This window comes from Telmatherina bonti (genome assembly GCF_933228915.1).
Source record: "Telmatherina bonti genome assembly, chromosome: 24".
NCBI lineage: Eukaryota > Metazoa > Chordata > Actinopteri > Atheriniformes > Telmatherinidae > Telmatherina > Telmatherina bonti.
In genome coordinates this window covers 32,473,538-32,487,265 of record NC_136633.1, presented here as the reverse complement: position 1 = coordinate 32,487,265, position 13,728 = coordinate 32,473,538, and the positions used below count along the sequence as shown (strand labels likewise).

The following is a 13,728-nucleotide window of genomic DNA, read 5'->3' as shown; positions in this document are numbered from 1 at the left end:
CGTGTATCATCCCATCGTGTATCATTCTAACGTGTATCATCCCAACGTGTATCATCCCATCGTGTATCATTCTAACGTGTATCATCCCAACGTGTATCATCCCATCGTGTATCATTCTAACGTGTATCATCCCAACGTGTATCATCCCATCGTGTATCATCCCATCGTGTATCATCCCATCGTGTATCATTCTAACGTGTATCATCCCAACGTGTATCATCCCATCGTGTATCATTCTAACGTGTATCATCCCAACGTGTATCATCCCATCGTGTATCATTCTAATGTGTATCATCCCAACGTGTATCATCCCATCGTGTATCATTCTAACGTGTATCATCCCATCGTGTATCATCCCATCGTGTATCATTCTAACGTGTATCATCCCAACGTGTATCATCCCATCGTGTATCATCCCATCGTGTATCATCCCATCGTGTATCATTCTAACGTGTATCATCCCATCGTGTATCATTCTAACGTGTATCATCCCAACGTGTATCATCCCATCGTGTATCATCCCATCGTGTATCATCCCATCGTGTATCATTCTAACGTGTATCATCCCAACGTGTATCATCCCATCGTGTATCATCCCATCGTGTATCATCCCATCGTGTATCATTCTAACGTGTATCATCCCATCGTGTATCATTCTAACGTGTATCATCCCAACGTGTATCATCCCATCGTGTATCATTCTAACGTGTATCATCCCATCGTGTATCATTCTAACGTGTATCATCCCATCGTGTATCATTCGAATGTGTATCATCCCAACGTGTATCATCCCATCGTGTATCATTCTAACGTGTATCATCCCAACGTGTATCATCCCAACGTGTATCATCCCATCGTGTATCATCCCATCGTGTATCATTCTAACGTGTATCATCCCAACGTGTATCATCCCATCGTGTATCATTCTAACGTGTATCATCCCATCGTGTATCATTCTAACGTGTATCATCCCAACGTGTATCATCCCATCGTGTATCATCCCATCGTGTATCATCCCATCGTGTATCATTCTAACGTGTATCATCCCATCGTGTATCATTCTAACGTGTATCATCCCAACGTGTATCATCCCATCGTGTATCATTCTAACGTGTATCATCCCATCGTGTATCATTCTAACGTGTATCATCCCATCGTGTATCATTCGAATGTGTATCATCCCAACGTGTATCATCCCATCGTGTATCATCCCATCGTGTATCATCCCATCGTGTATCATTCTAACGTGTATCATCCCATCGTGTATCATTCTAACGTGTATCATCCCAACGTGTATCATCCCATCGTGTATCATCCCATCGTGTATCATCCCATCGTGTATCATTCTAACGTGTATCATCCCATCGTGTATCATTCTAACGTGTATCATCCCAACGTGTATCATCCCATCGTGTATCATCCCATCGTGTATCATCCCATCGTGTATCATTCTAACGTGTATCATCCCATCGTGTATCATTCTAACGTGTATCATCCCAACGTGTATCATCCCATCGTGTATCATTCTAACGTGTATCATCCCATCGTGTATCATTCTAACGTGTATCATCCCATCGTGTATCATTCGAATGTGTATCATCCCAACGTGTATCATCCCATCGTGTATCATTCTAACGTGTATCATCCCAACGTGTATCATCCCAACGTGTATCATCCCATCGTGTATCATCCCATCGTGTATCATTCTAACGTGTATCATCCCAACGTGTATCATCCCATCGTGTATCATTCTAACGTGTATCATCCCAACGTGTATCATCCCATCGTGTATCATCCCATCGTGTATCATCCCATCGTGTATCATTCTAACGTGTATCATCCCATCGTGTATCATCCTAACGTGTATCATCCCAACGTGTATCATCCCAACGTGTATCATCCCATCGTGTATCATCCCAACGTGTATCATCCCAACGTGTATCATCCCATCGTGTATCATTCTAACGTGTATCATCCCATCGTGTATCATTCTAACGTGTATCATCCCATCGTGTATCATCCCATCGTGTATCATCCCAACGTGTATCATCCTAACGTGTATCATCCCATCGTGTATCATCCCATCGTGTATCATTCTAACGTGTATCATCCCAACGTGTATCATCCCAACGTGTATCATCCTAACGTGTATCATCCCAACGTGTATCATCCCAACGTGTATCATTCTAACGTGTATCATCCCATCGTGTATCATCCCATCGTGTATCATCCCAACGTGTATCATCCCAACGTGTATCATTCTAACGTGTATCATCCCAACGTGTATCATCCCATCGTGTATCATCCCATCGTGTATCATTTTAACGTGTACCATCCCAACGTGTATCATCCCATCGTGTATCATCCCATCGTGTATCATTTTAACGTGTACCATCCCAACGTGTATCATCCCATCGTGTATCATCCCAACGTGTATCATCCCAACGTGTATCATCCTAACATGTATCATCCCATCGTGTATTATTCTAACGTGTATCATCCCATCGTGTATCATTCTAACGTGTATCATCCCATCGTGCATCATCCCATCGTGTATCATCCTAACGTGTATCATCCCATCGTGTATCATTCTAACGTGTACCATCCCAACGTGTATCATCCCATCGTGTATCATCCCATCGAGTATCATCCTAACGTGTATCATCCCATCGTGTATCATCCTAACGTGTATCATCCCATCGTGTATCATCCTAACGTGTACCATCCCAACGTGTATCATCCCATCGTGTATCATCCCATCGAGTATCATCCTAACGTGTATCATCCCATCGTGTATCATTCTAACGTGTATCATCCCAACGTGTATCATCCCAACGTGTATCATCCCATCGTGTATCATTCTAACGTGTATCATCCCAACGTGTATCATCCCAACGTGTATCATCCTAACATGTATCATCCCATCGTGTATCATTCTAACGTGTATCATCCCAACGTGTATCATCCCATCGTGTATCATCCTAACGTGTATCATCCCAACGTGTATCATCCCATCGTGTATCATCCCAACGTGTATCATCCCATCGTGTATCATCCCATCGTGTATCATCCTAACGTGTATCATCCCATCGTGTATCATTCTAACGTGTATCATCCCAACGTGTATCATCCCATCGTGTATCATCCTAACGTGTATCATCCCATAGTGTATCATCCCAACGTGTATCATCCCATCGTGTATCATCCCATCGTGTATCATCCTAACGTGTATCATCCCATCGTGTATCATTCTAACGTGTATCATCCCATCGTGTATCATTCTAACGTGTATCATCCCATCGTGCATCATTCTAACGTGTATCATCCCATCGTGTATCATTCTAACGTGTATCATCCCATCGTGTATCATCCTAACGTGTATCATCCCAACGTGTATCATCCCAACGTGTATCATCCCATCGTGTATCATTCTAACGTGTATCATCCCAACGTGTATCATCCCATCGTGTATCATCCCAACGTGTATCATCCCATCGTGTATCATCCCAACGTGTTTCATCCCATCGTGTATCATCCCATCGTGTATCATCCTAACATGTATCATCCCATCGTGTATTATTCTAACGTGTATCATCCCATCGTGTATCATTCTAACGTGTATCATCCCATCGTGCATCATCCCATCGTGTATCATCCTAACGTGTATCATCCCATCGTGTATCATTCTAACGTGTATCATCCCAACGTGTATCATCCCAACGTGTATCATCCTAACATGTATCATCCCATCGTGTATCATTCTAACGTGTATCATCCCAACGTGTATCATCCCATCGTGTATCATCCTAACGTGTATCATCCCAACGTGTATCATCCCATCGTGTATCATCCCAACGTGTATCATCCCATCGTGTATCATCCCATCGTGTATCATCCTAACGTGTATCATCCCATCGTGTATCATCCCAACGTGTATCATCCCATCGTGTATCATCCCATCGTGCATCATCCCATCGTGTATCATCCTAACGTGTATCATCCCATCGTGTATCATTCTAACGTGTACCATCCCAACGTGTATCATCCCATCGTGTATCATCCCATCGAGTATCATCCTAACGTGTATCATCCCATCGTGTATCATCCTAACGTGTATCATCCCATCGTGTATCATCCTAACGTGTACCATCCCAACGTGTATCATCCCATCGTGTATCATCCCATCGAGTATCATCCTAACGTGTATCATCCCATCGTGTATCATTCTAACGTGTATCATCCCAACGTGTATCATCCCAACGTGTATCATCCCATCGTGTATCATTCTAACGTGTATCATTCCAACGTGTATCATCCCAACGTGTATCATCCTAACATGTATCATCCCATCGTGTATCATCCCATCGTGTATCATCCCAACGTGTATCATCCCATCGTGTATCATCCCATCGTGTATTATTCTAACGTGTATCATCCCATCGTGTATCATTCTAACGTGTATCATCCCATCGTGTATCATCCTAACGTGTATCATCCCATCGTGTATCATTCTAACGTGTATCATCCCATCGTGTATCATCCCAACGTGTATCATCCCATCGTGTATCATCCCATCGAGTATCATCCTAACGTGTATCATCCCATCGTGTATCATCCTAACGTGTATCATCCCATCGTGTATCATCCTAACGTGTACCATCCCAACGTGTATCATCCCATCGTGTATCATCCCATCGAGTATCATCCTAACGTGTATCATCCCATCGTGTATAATTCTAACGTGTATCATCCCAACGTGTATCATCCCAACGTGTATCATCCCATCGTGTATCATTCTAACGTGTATCATCCCAACGTGTATCATCCCAACGTGTATCATCCCAACGTGTATCATCCTAACATGTATCATCCCATCGTGTATCATTCTAACGTGTATCATCCCAACGTGTATCATCCCATCGTGTATCATCCTAACGTGTATCATCCCAACGTGTATCATCCCATCGTGTATCATCCCAACGTGTATCATCCCATCGTGTATCATCCCATCGTGTATCATCCTAACGTGTATCATCCCATCGTGTATCATTCTAACGTGTATCATCCCATCGTGTATCATTCTAACGTGTATCATCCCATCGTGCATCATTCTAACGTGTATCATCCCAACGTGTATCATCCCAACGTGTATCATCCTAACATGTATCATCCCATCGTGTATCATTCTAACGTGTATCATCCCAACGTGTATCATCCCAACGTGTATCATCCTAACATGTATCATCCCATCGTGTATCATTCTAACGTGTATCATCCCATCGTGCATCATTCTAACGTGTATCATCCCATCGTGTATCATCCTAACGTGTATCATCCTAACGTGTATCATCCCATCGTGTATCATCCCATCGAGTATCATCCTAACGTGTATCATCCCATCGTGTATCATCCCATCGAGTATCATCCTAACGTGTATCATCCCATCGTGTATCATTCTAACGTGTATCATCCCAACGTGTATCATCCCATCGTGTATCATCCCATCGAGTATCATCCTAACGTGTATCATCCCATCGTGTATCATTCTAACGTGTATCATCCCAACGTGTATCATCCCAACGTGTATCATCCCATCGTGCATCATTCTAACGTGTATCATCCCATCGTGTATCATCCTAACGTGTATCATCCCATCGTGTATCATCCCATCGAGTATCATCCTAACGTGTATCATCCCAACGTGTATCATCCTAACATGTATCATCCCATCGTGTATCATTCTAACGTGTATCATCCCAACGTGTATCATCCCATCGTGTATCATCCCATCGTGTATCATCCCATCGTGTATCATCCTAACGTGTATCATCCCATCGTGTATCATTCTAACGTGTATCATCCCATCGTGCATCATTCTAACGTGTATCATCCCATCGTGTATCATTCTAACGTGTATCATCCCATCGTGTATCATTCTAACGTGTATCATCCCAACGTGTATCATCCCAACGTGTATCATCCCATCGTGTATCATTCTAACGTGTATCATCCCAACGTGTATCATCCCATCGTGTATCATCCCAACGTGTATCATCCCATCGTGTATCATCCCAACGTGTTTCATCCCATCGTGTATCATCCCATCGTGTATCATCCTAACATGTATCATCCCAACGTGTATCATCCTAACATGTATCATCCCATCGTGTATCATTCTAACGTGTATCATCCCAACGTGTATCATCCCATCGTGTATCATCCTAACGTGTATCATCCCAACGTGTATCATCCCATCGTGTATCATCCCAACGTGTATCATCCCATCGTGTATCATTCTAACGTGTATCATCCCATCGTGTATCATTCTAACGTGTATCATCCCATCGTGCATCATTCTAACGTGTATCATCCCATCGTGTATCATTCTAACGTGTATCATCCCAACGTGTATCATCCCAACGTGTATCATCCCATCGTGTATCATCCTAACGTGTATCATCCCATCGTGTATCATCCTAACGTGTATCATCCCATCGTGTATCATTCTAACGTGTATCATCCCATCGTGTATCATTCTAACGTGTATCATCCCATCGTGCATCATTCTAACGTGTATCATCCCATCGTGTATCATTCTAACGTGTATCATCCCAACGTGTATCATCCCAACGTGTATCATCCCATCGTGTATCATCCCATCGTGTATCATTCTAACGTGTATCATCCCAACGTGTATCATCCCATCGTGTATCATCCTAACGTGTATCATCCCAACGTGTATCATCCCATCGTGTATCATCCCAACGTGTATCATCCCATCGTGTATCATCCCAACGTGTATCATCCTAACGTGTATCATCCCATCGTGTATCATTCTAACGTGTATCATCCCATCGTGTATCATTCTAACGTGTATCATCCCATCGTGCATCATTCTAACGTGTATCATCCCATCGTGTATCATCCTAACGTGTATCATCCCATCGTGTATCATCCCATCGAGTATCATCCTAACGTGTATCATCCCATCGTGTATCATTCTAACGTGTATCATCCCAACGTGTATCATCCCATCGTGTATCATCCCATCGAGTATCATCCTAACGTGTATCATCCCATCGTGTATCATTCTAACGTGTATCATCCCAACGTGTATCATCCCAACGTGTATCATCCCATCGTGTATCATCCCATCGTGTATCATCCCATCGAGTATCATCCTAACGTGTATCATCCCAACGTGTATCATCCTAACATGTATCATCCCATCGTGTATCATTCTAACGTGTATCATCCCAACGTGTATCATCCCATCGTGTATCATCCTAACGTGTATCATCCCAACGTGTATCATCCCATCGTGTATCATCCCAACGTGTATCATCCCATCGTGTATCATCCCATCGTGTATCATCCTAACGTGTATCATTCTAACGTGTATCATCCCATCGTGTATCATTCTAACGTGTATCATCCCATCGTGCATCATTCTAACGTGTATCATCCCATCGTGTATCATTCTAACGTGTATCATCCCATCGTGTATCATTCTAACGTGTATCATCCCAACGTGTATCATCCCAACGTGTATCATCCCATCGTGTGTCATTCTAACGTGTATCATCCCAACGTGTATCATCCCATCGTGTATCATCCCAACGTGTATCATCCCATCGTGTATCATCCCAACGTGTATCATCCCATCGTGTATCATCCCATCGTGTATCATCCCATCGTGCATCATCCCATCGTGTATCATCCTAACGTGTATCATCCCATCGTGTATCATCCCAACGTGTATCATCCCATCGTGTATCATTCTAACGTGTATCATCCCAACGTGTATCATCCCATCGTGTATCATCCCAACGTGTATCATCCCATTGTGTATCATCCTAACGTGTATCATCCCAGCGTGTATCATTCTAACGTGTATCATCCCAACGTGTATCATCCCATCGTGTATCATCCCATCGTGTATCATCCTAACGTGTATCATCCCATCGTGCATCATCCCATTGTGTATCATCCTAACGTGTATCATCCCAGCGTGTATCATTCTAACGTGTATCATCCCAACGTGTATCATCCCATCGTGTATCATCCCATCGTGTATCATCCTAACGTGTATCATCCCATCGTGTATCATCCTAACGTGTATCATCCCATCGTGTATCATTCTAACGTGTATCATCCCAACGTGTATCATCCCATCGTGTATCATCCCAACGTGTATCATCCCATCGTGTATCATCCTAACGTGTATCATCCCATCGTGTATCATCCTAACGTGTATCATCCCATCGTGTATCATTCTAACGTGTATCATCCCATCGTGTATCATCCTAACGTGTATCATCCCATCGTGTATCATCCTAACGTGTATCATCCCATCGTGTATCATTCTAACGTGTATCATCCCAACGTGTATCATCCCATCGTGTATCATCCCATCGTGTATCATCCCATCGTGTATCATCCTAACGTGTATCATCCCAACGTGTATCATCCCATCGTGTATCATCCCATCGTGTATCATCCTAACGTGTATCATCCCAACGTGTATCATCCCATCGTGTATCATCCCATCGTGTATCATCCTAACGTGTATCATCCCATCGTGTATCATTCTAACGTGTATCATCCCAACGTGTATCCCATTGTCTGGGATGGGAACCCTAACCCCCCTGCCCTCCACCACAGAACTGATCAACGAAATGCATTTATGAATCCTGATTAGGAGATGAAACATCTGTAACCAGTCCTTCCTCCTGTCTTCGCCACATCCAAGCCTCTTTGTTTTTATTTTGGGAGCAGGGACCTGATAAAAAACTATGCCGGTCTTCACCCTGCTTCCAACAGGAACTTTGTCCTGCTGGGATCCAACATGGAGGCTTTGCCACCTCCGGTGGACGGCTGACATCCCTGCAGTGTTTTCCTGTTAACATTTATAGAAACTCATCTGGTGTGGCGTCTTAAACAGAGTTTGAGTTACACTGACTGTTCAAACAGGTGCCTCCCGACCTCGGCGTCCACAGCACTCAGAGGGTCATCCAGCAGGTAGACGTCGGCATCCTCGTACACGGCTCTGGAAACAAAAACATGCTTTGTTTCCGCATTTGACTCACAAACTACTGGATTATTCTAAAACTTTAGCTTAATTTCACTGTTTTTTGCTGAAATGATTCTGGCTAAATCAGAAAAGTCATACCTGGCCAGGTTGACTCTGGCTTTCTGCCCCCCACTCAGAGTGGCTCCTCTATCCCCGATCAGAGTCTGGTCTCCATCAGGAAGCAGCTGCAGGTCCTGACCATAAATACAGTTTTCACCGTGACTTAACAGGCACGACACAAGGATGTTTCATGCTTGTTTCATGTCTGTTAAGTCATGGATGTTGTAAAACAAAGATCTGACATTAACATTCAGATGTTTTCATTTTCAGAACTCATCGTTGCAACCTGAACTCAAAACAATCAGACCAGAGACTTCGTCCCTGATCCTGTGATGAAAAATACCGACAGCATGCTAGCAGCTCCGGCTAACTCCTCCTGCAGACCGCCCCGCATGGCGCCAGAGACCAGACCAGAGACCGGACCAGAGACCGGACCAGAGACCAGACCAGAGACCGGACCAGACCAGAGACCGGACCAGAGACCGGACCAGAGACCAGACCAGAGACCGGACCAGACCAGAGACCGGACCAGACCAGAGACCAGACCAGAGACCGGACCAGAGACCGGACCAGAGACCAGACCAGACCAGAGACCAGACCAGACACCAGACCAGACACCAGACCAGACCAGAGACCAGACCAGACACCAGACCAGACACCAGACCAGACCAGAGACCGGACCAGAGACCGGACCAGACCAGAGACCGGACCAGAGACCGGACCAGAGACCAGACCAGAGACCGGACCAGACCAGAGACCGGACCAGAGACCGGACCAGAGACCAGACCAGAGACCGGACCAGACCAGAGACCGGACCAGAGACCAGACCAGAGACCAGACCAGACCAGAGACCAGACCAGACACCAGACCAGACCAGAGACCGGACCAGAGACCGGACCAGAGACCAGACCAGAGACCGGACCAGAGACCAGACCAGAGACCAGACCAGAGACCAGACCAGACCAGAGACCAGACCAGAGACCGGACCAGAGACCGGACCAGAGACCAGACCAGAGACCAGACCAGACCAGAGACCAGACCAGACACCAGACCAGACACCAGACCAGACCAGAGACCAGACCAGACACCAGACCAGACCAGAGACCGGACCAGAGACCGGACCAGAGACCGGACCAGACCAGAGACCGGACCAGAGACCGGACCAGAGACCAGACCAGAGACCGGACCAGACCAGAGACCGGACCAGAGACCAGACCAGAGACCGGACCAGACCAGAGACCGGACCAGAGACCGGACCAGAGACCAGACCAGAGACCAGACCAGACCAGAGACCAGACCAGAGACCGGACCAGAGACCGGACCAGAGACCGGACCAGAGACCGGACCAGAGACCAGACCAGAGACCAGACCAGACCAGAGACCAGACCAGAGACCAGACCAGACACCAGACCAGACCAGAGACCGGACCAGAGACCGGACCAGAGACCAGACCAGAGACCGGACCAGACCAGAGACCGGACCAGACCAGAGACCAGACCAGAGACCGGACCAGAGACCGGACCAGAGACCGGACCAGAGACCAGACCAGAGACCGGACCAGACCAGAGACCGGACCAGACCAGAGACCAGACCAGAGACCGGACCAGAGACCGGACCAGAGACCAGACCAGACCAGAGACCAGACCAGACACCAGACCAGACCAGAGACCGGACCAGACCAGAGACCGGACCAGACCAGAGACCGGACCAGACCAGACACCGGACCAGAGACCAGACCAGACCAGACACCAGACCAGACCAGAGACCGGACCAGAGACCAGACCAGACCAGAGACCGGACCAGACCAGAGACCAGACCAGACCAGACACCGGACCAGAGACCGGACCAGAGACCGGACCAGACCAGAGACCAGACACCAGACCAGAGACCAGACCAGACCAGACCAGAGACCAGACCAGAGACCAGACCAGAGACCGGACCAGACCAGACCAGAGACCAGACCAGACCATACCAGACCAGAGACCAGACCAGAGACCAGACCAGAGACCAGACCAGAGACCGGACCAGACCAGACCAGAGACCAGACCAGAGACCGGACCAGAGACCGGACCAGAGACCAGACCAGAGACCAGACCAGACCAGAGACCAGACCAGACACCAGACCAGACACCAGACCAGACCAGAGACCGGACCAGAGACCAGACCAGACCAGAGACCGGACCAGACCAGAGACCAGACCAGACCAGACACCGGACCAGAGACCGGACCAGAGACCGGACCAGACCAGAGACCAGACACCAGACCAGAGACCAGACCAGAGACCAGACCAGAGACCAGACCAGAGACCGGACCAGACCAGACCAGAGACCAGACCAGACCAGACACCAGACCAGAGACCAGACCAGAGACCAGACCAGACCAGACACCAGACCAGAGACCGGACCAGAGACCAGACCAAAGACCAGACCAGACCAGAGACCGGACCAGAGACCGGACCAGAGACCAGACCAGAGACCGGACCAGAGACCCGACCAGAGACCCGACCAGAGACCAGACCAGACCAGACCAGAGACCGGACCAGACCAGAGACCGGACCAGAGACCGGACCAGAGTCCAGACCAGACCAGAGACCAGACCAGACCAGACACCGGACCAGAGACCAAACCAGAGACCAGACCAGAGACCGGACCAGAGACCCGACCAGAGACCCGACAACGGACCAGACTATACCAGACCAGAGACTAGACCAGAGACCGGACCAGACTACACCAGAGACCAGACCAGACCAGAGCATCCTCCTGGGTGTATGGGTGGAATCACATTGTGTGGGCGGAGTCACATTGACGAACACACGCATATACACAAATGCACCTACACTCCCTACACACGTCTATTACACACATCTATCTAACCCGTCACTTATACACATCCCATCACACACCACTCCACCTACTCCCCCGTACACACATATATACATCCCATAACATCCCCCCTCACATGCTCCCCCTTGATACACCCTCACACTCATCACACACCCCCTACTCAGTCCTCATTTACACACTCCTGTTTTACACAACCCTATCCCAGCTCCCCTTATACACTGCCCCCCATACATACCCACCCCTCCTACCACCTCTATACACCACACACACCCTATCACATACTTCCACTCTACATAAAGACACCCACTAGCCTCCCTTTCATCTGTTCTCATACTCTTTATACACAAACACACTCCATTATACACACACCCATCACATTGTGACCCCCCTAACATGCCCCTGCCCATACCCCAGCCATCATCCACGTCCCATTGCCCACCCACTTACCTGAATTACTGCCCCCTAATTTCTCCCCTTATCCCCCCCCCCCCCCCCCCCCCCCCCCACACACACACCCCCATACCTCACCTTCCATTTACAACTTCACCCATTTGCTCACAGTCACCCTCCTCTCTCCTTTCCGACTTGCCCCCATGTGAGACACTCCTTGGGGGCAGAGGGCAGGCAGGCCCCAACCAAACCGCCCCACCCCATAAAGTGATGGAGCTGATTACAGGGGACCAGAGAAAACAAAATTCATCCAACCGATATTCTGAGGAGGCATGCACGATGATCCTCACGTGATCCGTGACCAGGCGTTATCGGTGCACCTGCTCCACAGCGCTTCCACAACCCACTGTGTTCAGTGGTTTCCCGGGTTACAGTTTGCATTGACAGGACCGGAATGTAAACATCCTGGCCATCCCTGTAGCACGCTTTCCACGCATCAAACCCACTGTGAAGCCCGCAGTCAAGCGTTTGCCCGTGTTTCCACCGTTTCTGTGGTTGGTTCCACGTCTCCGTGAACTAGTGATGGAAGGAAATCTCACCCTTTTTAGAGCACAGGCTCTGATGACTCGCTCATACTTCTGGGGGTCCAGCTCTTTTCCAAACAGGATGTTGTTCCGAATGGTTCCAGGAAATACCCAGGGTTGCTGAGCAGCATAGGTCAGCTGACCTTTGACCTTGAGCTCCCCTTTTTCATAAGGAAGCTCTCCCAAGAGGGAGCTCAATAAGGATGACTGGATGTTGATGCAAACAGATTGAGAGGTATGACATGAAAGGACTGATGAGGTCAGAAACACCTGTACAAAGAGAGGACCTCTGACCTTTCCAGCTCCCACTGGTCCGATCACAGCCAGCAGTTGGTTGGACCTCAGCGAGAAGGAGACATTCTGGAGAGCCGGCGCGTCCAAAGTCTGCATGGACAGGACAAAAGACAGCTGGTCACTGTCACGCCTCAAAGCCAGGAAGAATGCCACCACTTCTGGGAATCGACCACAATAACATCCCAACAGTGGGAATGGAGTTTTACTGGTTTTATACCAGCAGTATCTGGCCTACTGGGACCGTTTTATCACAAGTTTATAAATAAAGACGTTGGGTGAACATGTAAACCCCAACCTTTAACATGTTAACCCTAACGTCTGTAACATGTTAACCCCAACGTCTGTAACATGTTAACCCCGACGTCTTTACCATTTTAACCCCGACGTCTGTAACATGTCAACACCGACGTCTTGAACATGTCAACACCGACGTCTTGAACATGTCAACCCTAAAGTCTTTAACATGTTAACCCCAAAGTCTTTA

At 47.6% G+C, this 13,728-nt stretch overlaps 2 protein-coding genes across 2 annotated transcripts in view; both read right to left on the bottom strand.

Moving 5' to 3' along the window:
- Window positions 1-13,728, bottom strand: part of LOC306774178 (uncharacterized protein) — a gene marked incomplete at its 5' end in the record, with an annotated part of 644,048 nt that overhangs the window by 292,555 nt on the left and 337,765 nt on the right. The window lies entirely within an intron of this gene.
- Window positions 8,953-13,728, bottom strand: part of LOC306773875 (ATP-binding cassette sub-family C member 4-like) — a gene marked incomplete at its 3' end in the record, with an annotated part of 45,929 nt that continues 41,153 nt past the window's right edge. The window contains exons 10-13 of the mRNA XM_079263819.1: window positions 13,245-13,334; window positions 12,966-13,157; window positions 9,173-9,267; window positions 8,953-9,049 (exon numbers count right to left, since the gene is read on the bottom strand). Of these exons, the coding sequence (XP_079119945.1) occupies window positions 8,953-9,049; window positions 9,173-9,267; window positions 12,966-13,157; window positions 13,245-13,334 (474 nt within the window). The remainder of the gene's footprint in view (window positions 9,050-9,172; window positions 9,268-12,965; window positions 13,158-13,244; window positions 13,335-13,728) is intronic.